Here is a 20,302-nt window from a genome sequence, read left to right as displayed (position 1 = left end):
TGTATATCTGCCATGGCAAAACCCCCACAAACGACATCGGACACAGCTCACCGTAAATTGCTTGCTTGCCAGGTTATCGTTCCACAGCAGTGTTGAATTCCCGAGCATCTCGGTCCCACCCTTAGTCCACAACTACAGAGTACCAAAATTATTAAACGCACAATTCAGACTATCCGGACCCCTAACACTCTGCCGTTCTGTCCTTCTCGCTCGGTACTGTCTAATCCTCCTCTCCTCATCGCCAGAGGGCCACTCAGCTCCAACTCATCATCCCCAGTACCTCTGGTGAGGCCAATATCGACCTTGACACTCACGGCCGGAACACAATGTAAGACGTCGTGGTCTCCTGACCTTCACTACTTACATATTCCGCCCTCACAATCATATTCCGCACATCAAGATGCTTCATTCGAACCCACACTCGGTAAGATAATGTCAATGTTGTATCAATTCATGTAAACGATATGCAAATAACTAATAAATCACAAGTGCACACCATGGTTGAAATCCTTGAGGCTGGCGTACACACATACATTCCAGACACAACGGTCACAGGAGCTTTTAGTTCGAGAGAGGCAATTGCATGCCAGGAGGCCGGTCCCAACCCATCTACGTCGGTCGGTGGCCGCCCATGGAGCGACAGCATTCGCCTGAGGGAAAGGAGGAACGACCCCGTGTTCAGCTTAAAAGCAAATTCCGCTACATTGTCTGGGAGCGGCCAGCCTACACATTCTTTATCCATAGCACGCAGTTTCAGAGATTTTCAAATGGAGACAGCAAACGCCAAACGCCGATACTACAGACTTCGCCTTAAATGAAACATCATTATCCCGTTTTAGAAGAGCAATGCTGATTGGTAGACGATATTTCTGATGCCTTGAGCTGAAGGAATAATACCCCTTTACGTCTGGCGTGGAGAGGCGCCGTTCCGTTGTCGCCCTTGGAGCAAGGAACAAGTATCTCCTCAGTACTTCACTGGGAGAGCACCTCTGTTGAGAGCGAATCCAAGTGCGACTCCATATTGAGTCCTTGCGATTAAGCGTTGTTCACTGTGTTGGCCGACACACTTATTGTGCAGTGTGAACGGACATAGTTAAACGCCTGCGAGCGAATTTTTGAGTGGCATTGCAGTGGACTGGTTATCTGACCGGTGTACCACGCAAATAGTTAGACTAGGGGCGAATAGGAATCCTTGACTTCATCAAGGCATAGGGAGAGTTTGATTGGTGAAGGTCAATCCAGATAGAATGTGAGCTATCTTATTTGTCAGCAGCGAGCGGCGCAGACAGCAGTCATCGCAGCTTACGGTATTGTGCGCTACAGCTATTGCGAGCCCCATATTTCCTCCACAACACTACACTTCACTGCATTTCACACGCGACAGCCTCGACCATACCTAGCAACATTCTAAAGCATAATTATTCAAGTTGAGTAGGCACAACTCTCAGCCATTCTGCCAAGTTAACAACAATCTTAAACTTTGTATAGAAATTTCATTAGCGAATCCTATCCTTGAGAGGTAACTTCAGATTCTGAAAAGAACCAGGATATAACTTGTTAAATTCATAACTAAAAGCGCCATTGTGATTTCTCAGAATTTTTGCAAAATAAATAATAATTTTCGTTAGTTTCATGTTTTTCTTACACTAACTAGGACTATTCCAGTACGCAAGTATCCCACTAGTTACGTAAGAAATTTTGTGACTTTTTGGTGTCATTTCCTTACAGCGGACGACTCCGGAAGATATTTATTGCTGAAAGTTTTTCAGGCATTTCTCTTTAGAACGTTAGGAGCGTCTGTCTGACTTCTGTAGTAGTATGGGGGTGGAAATTGCGTCTTGCAGGAGCCACAGGGTAAAGGGTACATCTCAGATTAATCTGTTACACAGAATAACAGAATCTCAGATCAGCCCCACACGCTCAAAACAATCGTGCCGAATATCGGCGCAACAGGGCTGTATCATCCGCGTACAGCGCCAGTTCAACTCCTGCCACTTTCGGAGCGTCGGCACTGTACAGGGCGTACAGCAGGGGGCCGACCACAGTCCCCTGCGGCACACCTGCACTTACGCACCGATCTGTGGTCGTACCTCCGTCAGCCCTCACGTGGAAGCCTCGTTACACAATACACCCTGCCTTCTTTTATACTGTGGCGACAGCATCTCGTGACATCTGGTGGTCAATTCCGCATTAGATAGGCGTGTCCATATACTTTTGATCATGTACTGTGTTATCCTGTAGGACATAAATCAGGGTATGTCACCTAACAGACTACTGTTGCATAGAACATTCTGGGACTTCTTGCCGCATCAGTTCAGGATAAAACCTCGTGATTTTATACTGAACTTAAACAACAAAACGTCCAAGATTATTTTATACAAGTTGAAACGTCCCCTTAGAAAAATTATGAATGACTTTGCTAGTAAACTTCTCCGTTATTTGATACAAAGACAGCTGAGTAAAACTGAACGTACTCAGACAGTTCTCTCTTTACTTATTCTGATCATCACTGAACTGATACAAAATATTTTTAGCGCAACGCAGTCTGACTTTCAAAAATCTCTACAAAAGAATGGCCCTGACTAACAATAACCTACAGCTTTCATGAATCACTTACCTCACAAAAATCTTCGTTACTCAAACTACTGCAATACAGCAAGCGCCAATACTGCCAGCTAAATAAAAGATTCTAACTACTGAAGACACTAGCTACGGATAGGCATAGTTAGCAAATGAAAGATTGTGATAGAGAACAAACAATGTATTTACCTTAACAGTGTTCAAAAGTCATTATATATATAAACAAATTTCCTTTTTCTTACGGACATACGTCCAGATCGCCCGCTCAAAACTCCGCCATCTCTCTCCCCACATCCACCACTGCTGGCGGCTCACCTCCAACTGCGCAACGCTACGCGCTGTTCACATCCAGCTGCCCAACACTGCAATAGCGAATATTTCAACAATGCGAATCAGCCACAGACTGCACACAGCGCAGCCAGTGATTTTCATACAGAGCGCTACGTGGCGTTACCAACATAAAAACCTAAATAAACAGCCTACATACAAACTGTGCCATCGCGGATGACTTCGTTCGTACATAACTGACTACTGTCTCCCTTAATTTGACAGTTAATCTTAGGGCAAATGTATCTGAATCCAAACTTTAAGTAGATGTGTTATACTCTTTTCCAATTTAAGTTTTCATCGATGTGCATACCGAAGAACTCGGAATTTTTTACCACGTTTATTACTTTTGTTGTTGAACTATACTCATAATAGTTGGGGTAGTCTTCTATTTCTGCAAAATCCTTTAATAACGTTAACGAAAAGGTCATTTACTGTTTTCTCTGTGGACGCTTGAATGGTCCATCTGATGCTTGCATCATATAAAAAAAGAACTGACCTTGCCGTAGGATAAGCTATCTACGTGCTCTTCGTCGACACCTTAGAGAACGGAGGTCTGGTTCATTCTTCAGCTTCTCAGCCTGGCCAATCGACCCAAAATTTCATTGCCGTAGCGACCGCCCGCTGTTCTGAAGAACTTACGCGTGCCGCATTATCAGCAGAAGTGCTCGCCAGTTCGTGCTATCGGGCAAATATTATCGTTCTTATTCAGATAGTGCTGGTAACGACGTCTTTCAAAAAGAGAAGTAAAAAAAAAAAAAAGACAATTTGCCGTCGAGAGTGAAGAACAAGTGGACAGAGCCACTCGACTGGGGCTGTGCGTTCGTGAAAACTCTACAAATATTTTTGCATCGATTATGAACTAATATTAGGCATGAAAGTGGATTTTCAGTATTAAAAAGGTCACACTTTCTGTTTGTACTGCAAAAACACACTAAGACAAAAAATATAAAATAATAAAAAAAAGAGTCCCACGAAGGAAGTGTGCTGAATGGACGGAGATCAGTAGATGCGATGTACACGTAAAGATAAACAAGGATTACAGTTTCGGAAAAAAATTGGATGATTTATTCGGGAGGAAGAGCTTCACAAACTGAGTACGTCAGTAACGCTCTAGTTCACCGGTTGTTGGCAGCTGATGGTTGGAGTGCTGACACATTGTCTGCGTATCCAGTAATGCTGGCAACTGATGGGTTATGCATGGGGATCATATCAACCTGGATTGCAATCAAAAACAGCCTGAAGATGACGCACTGAAGCGTCGAAACTGATAGCGACAAAATAAAATAAAATCATAAGGACGGCAGCAGGTGTTTTAATTTATTTGTCACGATAGTAAACGGCCGTTGTCCCAGAGAGCTCCTGCTAAAAGGATGGACATATAAAAGCTAAATCAGGATGGCCGGAAGCGGGTTTGATCCGTCGTCCTCCCGATCGCGAGTCCAGTGTGCTGACCACTGCGCCACCTCGCTCGGTACGCCATTCTGAAGGCTACTTTTGGGACGCCTCCTATCGGAACTTCATGATACTACAGGAATATTCCACAATGTCCCACAACAAATTCCGCAATTTTTCCAACAGAAATTGGCCAAGGAAAAACATACACTACTCGCCACACCACGAAGATGACGTGCTACAGACGCGAAATTTAACCGACAGGAAGAAGATGCTGTGATTGCAAATGATTAGCTTTTCAGAGCATTCACACAAGGTTGGCGCCGGTGGCTACACCTACAACGTGGTGACATGAGGAAAGCTTCCAACAGATTTCTCATACACAAAGAGTAGTTGACGCGTTGCCTGGGGAAACGTTGATGTGATTCCTCATGTAAGGGGGAGAAATGCATACCATCAAGTTTCGGACTTGGACAAAGGTCGGATTGCAGCCTATCGCGATTGCGGTTTATCGTATTGCGGCATTGCTGCTCGCGTTGGTCGAGATCCAATGACTGTTTGCAGAATGTGGAATCGGTGGGTTCAGGAGGGTAATACGGAACGCCGTGCTGGATCCCAACGGCCTCCTATCACTAGCAGTCGAGATGACAGGCATCTTATCCGCATGGCTGTAACGAATCGTGCAGCCACATCTCGATCCCTGAGTCAACAGATGGTGACGTTTCCAAGACAACAACCATCTGCACGAACAGTTCGACGACGTTTGCAGCAGCATGGACTATCAGCTCGGAGACCATGGCTGCGGTTACCCTTGACGCTGCATCACAGATAGGAGCGCCTGCGATGGTGTACTCAACGACGAACCTGGGTGCACCAATGGCAAAACGTCATTTTTTGGGATAAATCCAGGTCCTGTTTACAGCATCATGATCCTCGCATCCGTGTTGGGCGACATCGCGGTGAACACACATGGGAAGCGTGTATTCGTCATCGCCATACTGGCGTATCACTCGGCGTGATGGTATGGGGTACCATTGGTTACACGTCTCGGTCAGCTCTTGTTCGCACTGACGGCACATTGAACAGTGGAAGTTGCATTTGAGATGTGTTACGACCCGTTGCTCTATCCTTCATTCGATCCCTGCGAAACGCTACATTTCAGCAGGATAATGCACGACCGCATGTTACAGGTCCTGTACGGGCCTTTCTGGATACAGAAAATGTTCGACTGCTGCCTTGTCCAGCACATTCTCCAGATCTCTCATCAATTGAAAACGTCTGGTCAATGGTGGCCGAGCAACTGGCTCGTCACAATACGCCAGTCACTACTCTCGATGAACTGTGGTATCGTGTTGAAGCGTACCTGTACACGCCATCCGAGCTCTGTTTGACTCAATGTCCAGACGTATCGAGGCCGTTATTACGGCCAGAGGTGGTTGTTCTGGGTACTGATTTCTCAGGATCTATGCATGCAAATTGCTTGAAAATGTAATCACATGTTAGTTCTAGTATAATGTATTTGTCCAATGAATACCCGTTAATCATCTGCATTTCTTCTTGGTGTAGCAATTTTAATGGCCAGTAGTGTATGTTGCATTAGCTACGGAATGTCACTCGTACCACAGAAGTGAGTTACCGTATCACTTGGAGGTGCCAGAACTGTGCATAACGAGAAGGAACCTGGCGTTGTGCAGTGGTACCCAAAGAGGTGACGCAGTGGTTAGCACACTGGACTCCCATTTGGGAGGACGGCGGGTCAAATCCCCGTCCTGCGCTCGAGGGTTAGGTTTTCTGTGATTTTCCTAAATCGCTCCTGGTGAATGTTGGGGTCGGTATCTTTGAAATGGCACGGCCGATTCCCTTCCCCAGCTTTGAAGCAACCCGAGCTTCTCCTCCGTCTGTAATGACCTCCATGTCTACGGGACGTTAAACCGTCTAACATTCTGCGTGGTTTCTGTTTGTTCTAAGTCGTGTCTCCCTACCACTTTCGCGCAACGACGCTCTGAGCGTGTTTTTTTAGGGAATTGACTAGTTTGAACCTGAGACCTGTTGCTGGTAAGGAGACGCCAGACCACACATGACATGTAGAGTTCAGAAGAGTTCAGTGAGACTAGCGATGATATAATCAAATACTTAATGGTTTCAGCGTCAGCTCCACTGCACTCCCTGTAAAAGAATCTTAATACTAACTAAATTTAGTGGAAGGGCTTCAAGGCTTGCCTATTTTTAGTTAGCTCGTAAAATAACGTCGAAAAAGCAGTTAAGTTTACCATTGGAAATTTTATTCTACTGACAAAACATTGTTTATAAATTGCACTATTGATAAAAGGAAATGTTTTAATACGGGATGGTAAAAACCTACTGCGTTCAACAAAAATGTGAACGAATATTCCCTGAATGGGTTTCCAAGTTCTACAATGGATCGAAGGATGACCTATGCCACATCACATCTATAATCTATGTTTAAGTTAAGTTTCATAAAAGAGAAAAGTATCAAAATGATCTACAGTGACGCTGAATTATCTTTAATTACTTATCTAACTTGTCGTAAATTACAGTGACTGATTTGGCTTCTCAATAATTATATAACAGAAAAATCTTCGCATTTCAGATTTTTACTTCACGTAGCAAATGTGAATACCATGAGCTTTAATTGACGATCGACACTAGTATTATGCAAAACGGGGGTTTAAGAGATGAGACTTCTGCAGTTCTGAGTGAAGTCTTATGCGCTCAAAAATGAGGCATCACGTGCATTTATTACCTTGTGGGTGTTTATTTAGGCAGCGTCAGGGTGCGGCGGGCGGCGCAGCTCCACACACCTCGCCATCTTGGAAGCAACTCTCTCCTAACTTCTCCTTACTACAATTTACCAAAGTTGGTTTAAGAAAAGCTATCTGGCTGTGTTCTCAACAGACCAAGCAGGGTCTCAAAGTTAACCTTAAGCTCTGCCTACAAAACTTCTGTCTACCCAATGAGAAACGTTACACTTTTCGTGGTGGGGCAATGTTTTTAACGTTTGCAACGTAACAGAGACGCGCAAAAGTCTGACGCTGAAACTTGCAGCTGGTGTGGCCCTTTTAGTGTTATCGTAAGATCTATACTGTTCTTCTGGAGGGCTCTATGTTTTAACATGGTCTGGGGGGTGGTTTTGGCGGTCGGCTGACGACTTGGGTGACCGTCCCTTATCGTAGGGCCTTCTAGCCTATACGATTCTGCTCTCGGCTTCTGTTCTCGTTTCTCCCCTCGGAACTGTGTCTGTTTCACGGTGGGAAGGTATGACAAGCATTTAGGCGTTATTGTGTTAGTTTGTGGTATTCCATTTGCTCACTCGTTGATCGTATTACTTTGGTTAATTTAATGTCAGGATTTATTCGGTGCTATGTGACATACTGCCGGATTTGCTATCATGTCAGGGTTTTCATGGAAGGTGTTGGATTTGCCTGACACCTTACAACCGTGCCCTCGCTTCCGTCCTTCCTTCCTCCCACAGGGCGCGCCTGGGCAGGGCTGGGCTTTCGTCGGCCTCGGTGGTGGCGGCTCGGCGAGGCCACTTTCTCCAGCAGACTGCAACAGCCGGCAGCCGGCAGCCGGCAGCTGGCAGCTGGAGCTCACCCCTCACCTTTCCGCACGGGACCGCAGCAAGTGGGCCGGCCGGCTGCCTGGCAAGGACGGACGCTCACAGCTGACCACCGGCTCCGGTTAACGGCCAGAGCGAGCGATTCCGATTACGCGAGTGGCACGCTCGACCGGTTGCGCACGAGCACCAGGACACGGCCGGTACTACTACTATCATATTTCTTTGATATAGAAATACTGAAAGGTCCTTTCATGTTAAACTCTTAAATCTGTTGTCATTTACGCCATAAATTCCACTTCTAAATTTACTGTGGTGTTTCTGACTATCTAGGACGAGACTGAGCTGTGGAACGTGTTACTTTTACACATAATCAAGAACCATCTGTCACACTAGTACACTTTAAAACACAGTTTATATGTAATTCATGTCACACAATCCCATCTGCTATTGTATATGATAAGATACAGTCATCCCCCTTCCCTTCTGTGTGAGAGGATGAATGAGCAAATGTATTTCTAGTTGCATGCTTGAGGGTAGCAGACAAGCCGGTCTGCTAGAGAACAGTAGGACCTACGTCAGAACAGGTAGCTACGCTTTCTAAAGGCAAAGAGGTTTCTATTCTTCGTATGGTCTTGTCCATTCCTTGTCATGTTCGTATAGGAAGCTGCCTCTCTGGTCACTTCCGTTTGTATCTGTGAAGCACCCTCGGTAGGGCCCACGCCAGTCTGTCCGCGGCGAGCGTCTCAAGTGGTAAGATCTCCAGCTAAGCGCGTCTCTGCTAAGTCCGTAGGACAATGGATTTCTTAAATTCAGCCTAACTGAAAATTTAACCACCTTTATTTTAGGTTTAGCTCTAAAATATCTTATGTTATCTTAAATTGCAACACAGTGTAATTCGAGTGTGAAGTTCAGAATATCTTCCAGTAGTTGCTTTGTCACTACTCTGTGAGTAAAGTGGAACCACGTGTTATGATCCGTAACTCCAACTATGATAATCAGTCTTAAATGCGAATGTGCGTGAGATTATAACATCTCGTCTTGACAATATTTTTCAATATAGCAACTTTTCTTTATGTTCAACCCACGTGTGGTGTACTTTGTGAGACCAGCACCACGTGCTTATACAATTATTTGACCCATCAGGTTAATAGTAAGACGATAGTAACCAGTTTGCTGTTTTTCTTTTGTAAATTGCGTTTCGATGTAATTTATTTTAATTATCACAATTATTGTGGAGTTACACTCTTTGTGTAAACCAAGTTGACCACGTGAAGCATGTGGTGTAATCATCAAAGTAGCCCTTAGCTATTCTTTCCGGGAAGATTTCACAGAGAGTTACTATGAATTTAGTATAACAGTGTGTAGTAATTTCATGACTGACAGGATTGCGCTACGAACGTATCTTCTTTGGGTGAAAATTGAATCGGTTTGTTGTGGTTAATTTGCATATGTTTCAACGTTCTTCGTGTGTTATTTTATGAATGCAGTGTTGTATGCAGTCTCCCAATCTTGGCTCCATATTTGATGTGTTCTGTAAGATTACAAACTCACATTTTCACAATCCTAAATAAGGTACCAGTTTAGTTATGAATCAAGTTTAATATGCTGAAATTTTAACAGAACAATGATCAATGTTAAAATAAATGTCGAAATATAAACTGATTTATTTCTTTTATTTAAATTCTCTTATATATATATATATATATATATATATATATATATATATATATATATATATAATCACCAGTTATCGTAAGATGACTACTAAAAAGATTATAATTAATGTTAGTCTGTTTAGGAATTTGGTAAGCTAGACTGGATACCTGGTGAAACAGTTGCTCAGTGATGCAATGTTAACTTCCCCAGGCAGCTCACAGCTTTTAACCCGCTTTTATTGTCTTGAATATCAGAATATCAGAACCGCTTTCAGAACAACTTAATGCATCAGCTTTACAATATGATAAAATCAAATATTCGTCACATATTCGGACAACAACTTGTTATGCGCTGCAGTTGCTTGTAGCACAGTTGCACTGTCTGCGCGTTTGGAAGAAAAAGCGGCACAGAAGAAAGGAAGCGTACTTGGGTGAAGCCACATGGGTATTAAGTCGAGATAATAAAAGCATTCACAAAAATTTGTTACAAGAGCAGCAAGTGGAGACATCAGGTCTTATATAAATTACTTACGAATGGTTGACAGTATTTGCCCAGTAAAGTAGCTTCTCTTGTTACAAAACAGAAGACTCACTTAAGAAAAGCTGTACGTGCAGAAGGCAGGCCCACCATGACACTGTGACTTCTTGCTACAGGAGAGAGCTATTGTAGGTTACAACACAGCACTCTAATACCACAGTGCTCATTAACCGAAATAATTGCAGAAACGTGTTTGACCAGCCGAGGTGGCCGAGTGGTTCTAGGGGCTACAGTCTGGAACCGCGCGACCGCTGCGGTCACAGGTTAGAAACCTGCCTCGGGCATGGATGTGTGTGATGTCCTTATGTTGGTTAGATTTAAGTAGTTCTAAGTTCTAGTCGACTGATGACCTCAGAAGTTAAGTCCCATAGTGCTCCGAGCCATTTGAACCGTTTGAGCCTTTCCCGTCCCACTCGTATACAGAGCGAGGGCTACACGACTGTCTAAATGCCTCCGCACGATCCCTCATTATCTTTGTGCTCCTTACGCACAGTGTATGTTGGTGGCAGTAGAATCGTTCGGCAATCAACTTCAAATGCCGGTTCTCTAAATTTTCTCAATAGCGTTTCTGGGAAAGAACGTGGCCGTCCCTCCAGGGATTCCTATTTGATTTCTTGAAGCTTCTGCGTAACACTTACGTGTTGTTCGAACCTACCGGTACGGATACCATTTCTGGCAGGGTGGCCTAATTGTCATGTGTGCTGCTTCTCCGTAACACTTACGTGTTGTTCGAACCTACCGGTACGGATACCATTTCTGGCAGGGTGGCCTAATTGTCATGTGTGCTGCTCAATCTCCAGTCTTCTGTGGGTTGTACGTGGTCACCACTATAACAGCCTCGACAGTTGCTCCCAGGGGTTGGAAGATGTCGTCGAAAGCCCCGAAACTGTACCAAGATTTGATGCGCCAAGTCAACTGAGAGCGTTTATCGTACCTCGCAGATGTGTTACGAGTCTGATGACATCAGCAAGATACAGCGGACGAGCTGGTGAGAGGAGCAATGCCGGAAATTTGCCACGGCCGACACCTGCCACGGCCGACACCTGCCACGGCCGACACCTGCCACCCCCGACACCTGCCACCCCCGACACCTGCCACCCCCGACACCTGCCACCCCCGACACCTGCCACGGCCGACACCTGCCACGGCCGACACCTGCCACGGCCGACACCTGCCACGGCCGACACCTGCCACGGCCGACACCTGCCACGGCCGACACCTGCCACGGCCGACACCTGCCACGGCCGACACCTGCCACGGCCGACACCTGCCACCCCCGACACCTGCCACCCCCGACACCTGCCACCCCCGACACCTGCCACCCCCGACACCTGCCACCCCCGACACCTGCCACCCCCGACACCTGCCACCCCCGACACCTGCCACCCCCGACACCTGCCACCCCCGACACCTGCCACCCCCGACACCTGCCACCCCCGACACCTGCCACCCCCGACACCTGCCACCCCCGACACCTGCCACCCCCGACACCTGCCACCCCCGACACCTGCCACCCCCGACACCTGCCACCCCCGACACCTGCCACCCCCGACACCTGCCACCCCCGACACCTGCCACCCCCGACACCTGCCACCCCCGACACCTGCCACGGCCGACACCTGCCACCCCCGACACCTGCCACCCCCGACACCTGCCACCCCCGACACTTGCCACCCCCGACACTTGCCACCCCCGACACTTGCCACCCCCGACACTTGCCACCCCCGACACTTGCCACCCCCGACACCTGCCACCCCCGACACCTGCCACCCCCGACACTTGCCACCCCCGACACCTGCCACCCCCGACACCTGCCACCCCCGACACCTGCCACGGCCGACACTTGCCACGGCCGACACCTGCCACCCCCGACACCTGCCACCCCCGACACCTGCCACCCCCGACACTTGCCACCCCCGACACTTGCCATGGCCGACACTTGCCACGCCCGACAGACACTTGCCACGCCCGACAGACACTTGCCACGCCCGACAGACACTTGCCACGCCCGACAGACACTTGCCACGCCCGACACTTGCCTCACCTGCCCCTTTGTCAGGTACCTTGAGTAGCGTTCGCTCAGGTAAGGGATGCCATTCCTCGTACTTCTTCTGTCTGCTTTCAAACCGCCGTCTCCATATCTTACTCGTTACAACCAGTACGTAAGGGACCTTTTTCTTCGAGTCTTGGTGAAATACACAGCTTCTTTTCCGAAATCCAAATATTTATAACATTTCGGAAACAAAAGCAATACCGACGTTTATGTCAGTATGTAATTAGTTCTGCCAAGTATAAATATAGATCCCTCTGTCTGTAGGGTAGCTTCCTTTACGCTTACTGATTGTGATAGAAACAGTCCATCAGCATGGGAGCAACAAGAAAGGAACGATGAAATGAGAATGCAAATGTACGCTACTCATTTGTTTTTTATCACTGTATTTGTGCCTACTTTGATTACTACAACTGCAGACCCAAAAGACAATAGGGAAAGAATAAATGGGTATGTGAATGTTTGAAAAGAAGAACGACATACTTCATATTAATTTACTCTCTAAAAACCTTAGTTAATGAAGTGTAGCGGGACAATGTTCAAAACATGACTGAAAACACGTTCACTAAATAGAGATAAGAACATCTATGATTGACATGTCATCTAAAGTGGATGTACAATTTTAAAATGTTAGAAATAAGGAAATGTAGTGATACAGAATGCTATGCTTGTAACGTACGTTGCTGTTCTACATTGTTTAGCTCTGCTATTTACAGCGTCACAGAGAAAGACTCCTTGGTTTTGGAGGGAGAAGCCGTAATTGTAATGATCTGCGCTACAACAGAAACAAGAAGCACAACTTAAGGAAAAATAATGTAATGTGTGTCTCAGCTCAAAAGCGACATTGAAGCAGGTCGTGCCTGTGACTTAGTATGGGCAGAGGTTATATTCGACAACCGGAATAAATAACTGGCTCCTTTTACCGACCCCCGCTCTCAGATGAAACAGTTGCTGAACAGTTCAAAGAAAACTCGAGTCTCGTCACAAATAGGTACGCTACTCATACAATTATAGTTGGCAGTGACTTCAATCTACCTTCCGTATGTTGACAAAAATACACTCCTGGAAATTGAAATAAGAACACCGTGAATTCACGGTCCCAGGAAGGGGAAACTTTATTGACTCATTCCTGGGGTCAGATACATCACATGATCACACTGACAGAACCACAGGCACATAGACACAGGCAACAGAGCATGCACAATGTCGGTACTAGTACAGTGTATATCCACCTTTCGCAGCAATGCAGGCTGCTATTCTCCCATGGAGACGATCGTAGAGATGCTGGATGTAGTCCTGTGGAACGGCTTGCTATGCCATTTCCACCTGGCGCCTCAGTTGGACCAGCGTTCGTGCTGGACGTGCAGACCGCGTGAGACGACGCTTCATCCAGTCCCAAACATGCTCAATGGGGGACAGATCCGGAGATCTTGCTGGCCAGGGTAGTTGACTTACACCTTCTAGAGCACGTTGGGTGGCACGGGATACATGCGGACGTGCATTGTCCTGTTGGAACAGCAAGTTCCCTTGCCGGTCTAGGAATGGTAGAACGATGGGTTCGATGACGGTTTGGATGTACCGTGCACTATTCAGTGTCCCCTCGACGATCACCAGTGGTGTACGGCCAGTGTAGGAGATCGCTCCCCACACCATGATGCCGGCTGTTGGCCCTGTGTGCCTCGGTCGTATGCAGTCCTGATTGTGGCGCTCACCTGCACGGCGCCAAACACGCATACGACCATCATTGGCACCAAGGCAGAAGCGACTCTCATCGCTGAAGACGACACGTCTCCATTCGTCCCTCCATTCACGCCTGTCGCGACACCACTGGGGGCGGGCTGCACGATGTTGGGGCGTGAGCGGAAGACGGCCTAACGGTGCGCGGGACCGTAGCCCAGCTTCATGGAGACGGTTGCGAATGGTCCTCGCCGATACCCCAGGAGCAACAGTGTCCCTAATTTGCTGGGAAGTGGCGGTGCGGTCCCCTACGGCACTGCGTAGGATCCTACGGTCTTGGCGTGCATCCGTGCGTCGCTGCGGTCCGGTCCCAGGTCGACGGGGACGTGCACCTTCCGCCGACCACTGGCGACAACATCGATGTACTGTGGAGACCTCACGCCCCACGTGTTGAGCAATTCGGCGGTAGGTCCACCCGGCCTCCCGCATGCCCACTATACGCCCTCGCTCAAAGTCCGTCAACTGCACATACGGTTCACGTCCACGCTGTCGCGGCATGCTACCAGTGTTAAAGACTGCGATGGAGCTCCGTATGCCACGGCAAACTGGCTGACACTGACGGCGGCGGTGCACAAATGCTGCGCAGCTAGCGCCATTCGACGGCCAACACCGCGGTTCCTGGTGTGTCCGCTGTGCCGTGCGTGTGATCATTGCTTGTACAGCCCTCTCGCAGTGTCCGGAGCAAGTATGGTGGGTCTGACACACCGGTGTCAATGTGTTCTTTTTTCCATTTCCAGGAGTGTACATTTTCAGACCCTATTGTAGACAGAAAACAACTTCCGTAATTGTTAGGAATGCTTTTTTAAAAATTATTTTGCACAATTAGTTCACGAGGCCATTCAGATTGTAAATGGTTACGAAAACACACTTGACCTCGAAAAAAAATAATCCTGAGCATCACGACGGATACAGGGATTAGTGAACACACAGTCGAGGGAGGCTTAATTCCATAACAAAGAAATTCACCAAAACTAAATGCGATATATATATATATATATATATATATATATATATATATATATATATATATATATATAAAACTAACTAAAAATTCGGTTGACTTCTTTCTAAGAGACAGTCTCCAATCGTTCCAAACTATGTAAGTGAAGACCATATGTGGCTTAAGTTCGAAGAAATAGTATTAACAGCACTCGAGGGATTCATACCAAATACATTAATAAGAGACGAAACTGATACCCCATGGTACACAAAGCACGGCAGAAAGCTGCTGCAGGAGCACCGAAAAAAACACTTATAATTTAGACGAAGGCAAAATCTCAAAGACTGGCGAAGTTTTACTGAGGCTCGAAATTTGGTGCGGATTTCAATGCGAGATGCATTTAATTGTTTCCACAACGAAAGTCTCATTAAAAATGTGTCAGAAAATCCAAAGAGATTCTGGTCCTATGTTACGTAAACCAGTGGAAAGGCTCAGTAGGTACCTTTACTGCGCGACAGCGATGAGGAGGAGGAGGAGGAGGAGGAGGAGGAGGAGGAGGAGGGGAGGGGAGGGGAGGAGACAAGGGACCCAACCCTTAGGAGCAGGTAAAAGCGTGGCAAATGCATGGAGGTAAAAATAAGGAGTTGTCATGACGTCATAAACTTGAAGCCGACCCAACTGAAGATCCGCAATGTTAGCTACCCCAAAACATTCGCTTCTGTTAGTTTGATACCGTGTAGTGTTGAAGTGTTTTGATAAAAAAGATACCGACTTACGTCGCTTGCGGCTGTACTAATCGTTCTGATTGTAGTCCAAAGTTTAAACAAATCACATTTCATTCGTAAGTGGACTTATTTAAGCGTTATTTTCTTATATATACTTGAAATTCTGATGCAGTGTAAAGTTTTACAGTATGGTTTTATTTCTGTGGTTTGACTTTAGATTTCCCATCAATCCAACGCGAAGAGATCTCTGGAGGTAAGCAATAGACATGGTTTTCATTGTTTGGTTATTCCCAAGTAACTGAAAAGTCATCACAAGAAATATCCTGGAAATGGGGACTAATGTTTTAAAATGCAATAATTTAACATAAAAGTAATGTAACTACATGTAGTTAATTAAATCTTCAGTAAAATGTGTGGAACACCTGTTACAGTGGTTAAACTATATTTGTTAAAGCAAAGTTCCCTATTTAAGTGCAGGCTTAGATCATTACATTAGTGACTGTGTTGTCGTGTTACCCTGTAAATTGCTGTTACTTGCCACACTGAATGTCATTTGGTAGGTACAATTTAAAAACAAAGCAGATGTGTAAACTACAATGGGCCTGACAATCTTAAATTCGGTTCTTTTCATTCGTAATTTAACGAATGTTTCACTTTGGTGACATATCAGCTGGCTTGTTTATATCATCTCTACATACATCTACGGGACACCAAAGGAAATAAGGTAAGTTTCTAGCAAACTTGAACAATTAAAGTTTGCATTTGACTTGAAAATGCAACGGATAAAAATTGGTGTCTCTAAACTATCAATCATTGCTTTTGGAGTTCTGGCTTTATCAGTGATCGACACAAACACAATGAAAGTGAATAGAAATAGATTACGAAAGCACGCTTTTCATAGCACATACTTCTCTCCTCGGTTATTCGAAGTGTATAAACAAAAAGGAATTACGGTACTGAGGCCAGAAGCGTCATATTTTCGTGTCGTATTACTGTATCGAATACGCATTTAAGACCAGAAAAACGTTTGAAGTTGCGTTCCTTATGCAGTGTTGTTCACTAAAATAGTGTAACATTTACTATATAAAACAAATATCGCGTGTACACGACAGAGTTAACGAACAAGACGCAATTGTAAACAGTCGTCTGCTAATGTTTTGGGGGATCCAAGATGGCGGCAGGCCCAGCCTACTGGCTTCAAAACAACGTACAGCGTAAGTCTGTTTTATCAGACGGAACAGACGAACGTATGTGTCTTTCTTCTTATTTGGGAGCAGTGCAAATACAATAGGAAGAATGTTTGTTTCTTTAATCGGGTCTCCTACGTCTACGTGTATGGTGTAGATTTGTGCGAGCTGCTTGCTGCAGCTCTTAAATGTTCCATCCATAAAAAGATGGGAACATGTTTTTAAACTTTCTTTTCCCTTGCTTCCACTAAAAATCATTATTCTCTCCTCTAATCTATCGTCTTCCAGAAGAAAACTAGTGCAATCTCCCATTTTTAATAGATCTTCATGAAGATCAATTTCATAAGAGTTCGTAGGGTCATGTTGGTTCCCCCGCGCTTGACTCCGTCGACGACGCATGGTTCTCTTCATAGATTCTGAATTAGGCATCACTGTAACAAAGTCATAATCTTTATTACGAAGATTTCCCATTTCATCCGCGTATATCTCCGATAACTGTGTAGTTTCTTCTCGAGACCTTCTCTTCGCCCTTTCCACTTGCTTTCTCATTTCCAGAGCCACATCGTCAGGTGGTCCACAGAGATGTTCTGACACGTTCAAGACTTCCCCGTTCTTCGAAAGCAGCTTTCCCTCGCAATGATCCCATTGTCGGCGTAAGCACATCCACGTAACAACACCTTCTTTAGATTCCCTCTGTTTAAGATAAGCGTAACCATTGTAACGAGCAGGAGGCTCGCCCTTGTTCGTTGTAATAACTTCCATACTGATGGTCACGTTAGGAAATTCGAAAGCAAACTGGGCGGGTGGGTGAGGAGGAGGAGGAGGGGGAGGGGGGTAGGGGAGACAAGGGACCGAACCCTTCGGAGCAGGTAAAATCGTGGCAAATGTCCGGCGTGGCAAATGTCCGGTTTGGCAAATGTCCGGTTTGGCAAATGTCCGGCATTCATTCTGCAGTGTCAACTCCCCTTATTCTACCTCCATGGGCAAATGTCCGCCGTGGCAAATGTCCGCACACCGAGAGGAGAGCAGTATGGTTGGGAACGGCGGACGACCGCGGCGTGAAAGTAAAAATGTGTGTCAATGGCGCAGTGGCACGCCGCACAGTGGTTTGCTCAGGGGGGGGGGAGGGGGGGGAGGGGGGGGGGGAGACCGCCACGAGAGGAACTGCGAGAGCAGCGGCCGGGGCAGGAGGGAGAAAGCTGGCCGGCTGGCTGGCTGGCGGCAAGTTCAGGGGACCGCGGCACGGCTAAGGCAAGCCACGCTCAGCTCCACTCAGGGAGGCGGCATTGCGCGACCGCTGCTGGCCGGGGCCTTTCACTTTCGCGCAATCCCTGCGCCGCGCCTGACACGCCCACAATCCGTACTCTGCCCACAGTCTCAACACTCCACGGCTAACCTCAGTTCTCCCTGCCCTGTTTCGGTGGAGGTGTGCCTCGAAAGGGAGTGACGCAGGCCTTCTCTGGGAACGGCACTAGTTGCACTGAAGAGCCGAAGAAACTATCTAATATAGTCTGTCGGTAAACTGAGGAGCGAGCGAGCGTGTCCCCACTCTGCCAACCCAGCTACGTCACAGTAATATTAACATAAGAACGGAAGTCAGGATTCTACTACAAACATAGGACCGAATGGCTGTTCATGTGAATGTACACTCCTGGGAATGGAAAAAAGAACACATTGACACCGGTGTGTCAGACCCACCATACTTGCTCCGGACACTGCGAGAGGGCTGTACAAGCAATGATCACACGCACGGCACAGCGGACACACCACGAACCGCGGTGTTGGCCGTCGAATGGCGCTAGCTGCGCAGCATTTGTGCACCGCCGCCGTCAGTGTCAGCCAGTTTGCCGTGGCATACGGAGCTCCATCGCAGTCTTTAACACTGGTAGCATGCCGCGACAGCGTGGACGTGAACCGTATGTGCAGTTGACGGACTTTGAGCGAGGGCGTATAGTGGGCATGCGGGAGGCCGGGTGGACGTACCGCCGAATTGCTCAACACGTGGGGCGTGAGGTCTCCACAGTACATCGTTGTTGTCGCCAGTGGTCGGCGGAAGGTGCACGTGCCCGTCGACCTGGGACCGGACCGCAGCGACGCACGGATGCACGCCAAGACCGTAGGATCCTACGCAGTGCCGTAGGGGACCGCACCGCCACTTCCCTGCAAATTAGGGACACTGTTGCTCCTGGGGTATCGGGGAGGACCATTCGCAACCGTCTCCATGTAGCTGGGCTACGGTCCCGCACACCGTTAGGCCGTCTTCCGCTCACGCCCCAACATCGTGCAGCCCGCCTCCAGTGGTGTCGCGACAGGCGTGAATGGAGGGACGAATGGAGACGTGTCGTCTTCAGCGATGAGAGTCGCTTCTGCCTTGGTGCCAATGATGGTCGTATGCGTGTTTGGGGCCGTGCAGGTGAGCGCCACAATCAGGACTGCATACGACCGAGGCACACAGGGCCAACACCCGGCATCATGGTGTGGGGAGCGATCTCCTACACTGGCCGTACACCACTGGTGATCGTCGAGGGGACACTGAATAGCGCACTGTACATCCAAACCGTCATCGAACCCATCGTTCTACCATTCCTAGACCGGCAAGGGAACTTGCTGTTCCAACAGGACAATGCACGTCCGCATGTATCCCGTGCCACCCAACGTGCTCTAGAAGGTGTAAGTCAACTACCCTGGCCAGCAAGATCTCCGGATCTGTCCCCCATTGAGCATGTTTGGGATTGGATGAAGCGTCGTCTCACGCGGTCTGCACGTCCAGCACGAACGCTGGTCCAACTGAGGCGCCAGGTGGAAATGGCATGGCAAGCCGTTCCACAGGACTACATCCAGCATCTCTACGATCGTCTCCATGGGAGAATAGCAGCCTGCATTGCTGCGAAAGGTGGATATACACTGTACTAGTGCCGACATTGTGCATGCTCTGTTGCCTGTGTCTATGTGCCTGTGGTTCTGTCAGTGTGATCATGTGATGTATCTGACCCCAGGAATGTGTCAATAAAGTTTCCCCTTCCTGAGACAATGAATTCACGGTGTTCTTATTTCAATTTCCAGGAGTGTATGTTCCTCTATTGCTACTCGTAAAACGAAGCCCATATAATGCAGTCAGTCTGTAGAATTATAGCTTGTTCTTAATTTGTGTTATTACTAAAACGTAGTTTTCTTTGAAGGACTGCATTGAAACTCAACAATTCTTGCAACACAAAGAGTGTTTAAAAAATTAAGCAGAAACTTATAATTTTGTATGTTGTATTAGTCTGATTTGCACTACCTTTTTGTCACTGTCTTCGTAAACATGCCTCAAAAGTATGTGTTCAATGTTATGCATATTGGGTATTTACTCTGTTGTCAGCTGTCAGAAAAGTTACATGTGAGCACTGATGAGCTCAGAAGTTAAGTCCCATAGTGCTCAGAGCCATTGGAACCATTTGGGCCAAAGGTTACATGTGTTTTTGTAGCATCAACGATTATTTGCTTGGTATAAAAATAAATTATTGAATCTGTATTAAATTTTGTTATAAGAACGGAATGAAGTGTATGAAATTTTTAGAAATGTTAAATATTGCTTTTGGTGACCCT

At 46.9% G+C, this 20,302-nt stretch overlaps 1 protein-coding gene across 1 annotated transcript in view; it reads left to right on the top strand.

Moving 5' to 3' along the window:
- Positions 1 to 11,075: 11,075 nt before the first annotated feature.
- The window catches only part of LOC124716874 (extensin-like), a 67,959-nt gene continuing 58,732 nt past the window's right edge, over positions 11,076 to 20,302 (top strand). Inside the window, exon 1 of the mRNA XM_047243426.1 lies at positions 11,076 to 12,006. Within this exon, the coding sequence (XP_047099382.1) occupies positions 11,076 to 12,006 (931 nt within the window). The remainder of the gene's footprint in view (positions 12,007 to 20,302) is intronic.

Source organism: Schistocerca piceifrons, chromosome 9 (assembly GCF_021461385.2).
Source record: "Schistocerca piceifrons isolate TAMUIC-IGC-003096 chromosome 9, iqSchPice1.1, whole genome shotgun sequence".
In the NCBI taxonomy this organism is placed as follows: Eukaryota; Metazoa; Arthropoda; class Insecta; order Orthoptera; family Acrididae; genus Schistocerca; species Schistocerca piceifrons.
This window is presented reverse-complemented; position numbering and strand designations above follow the sequence as displayed.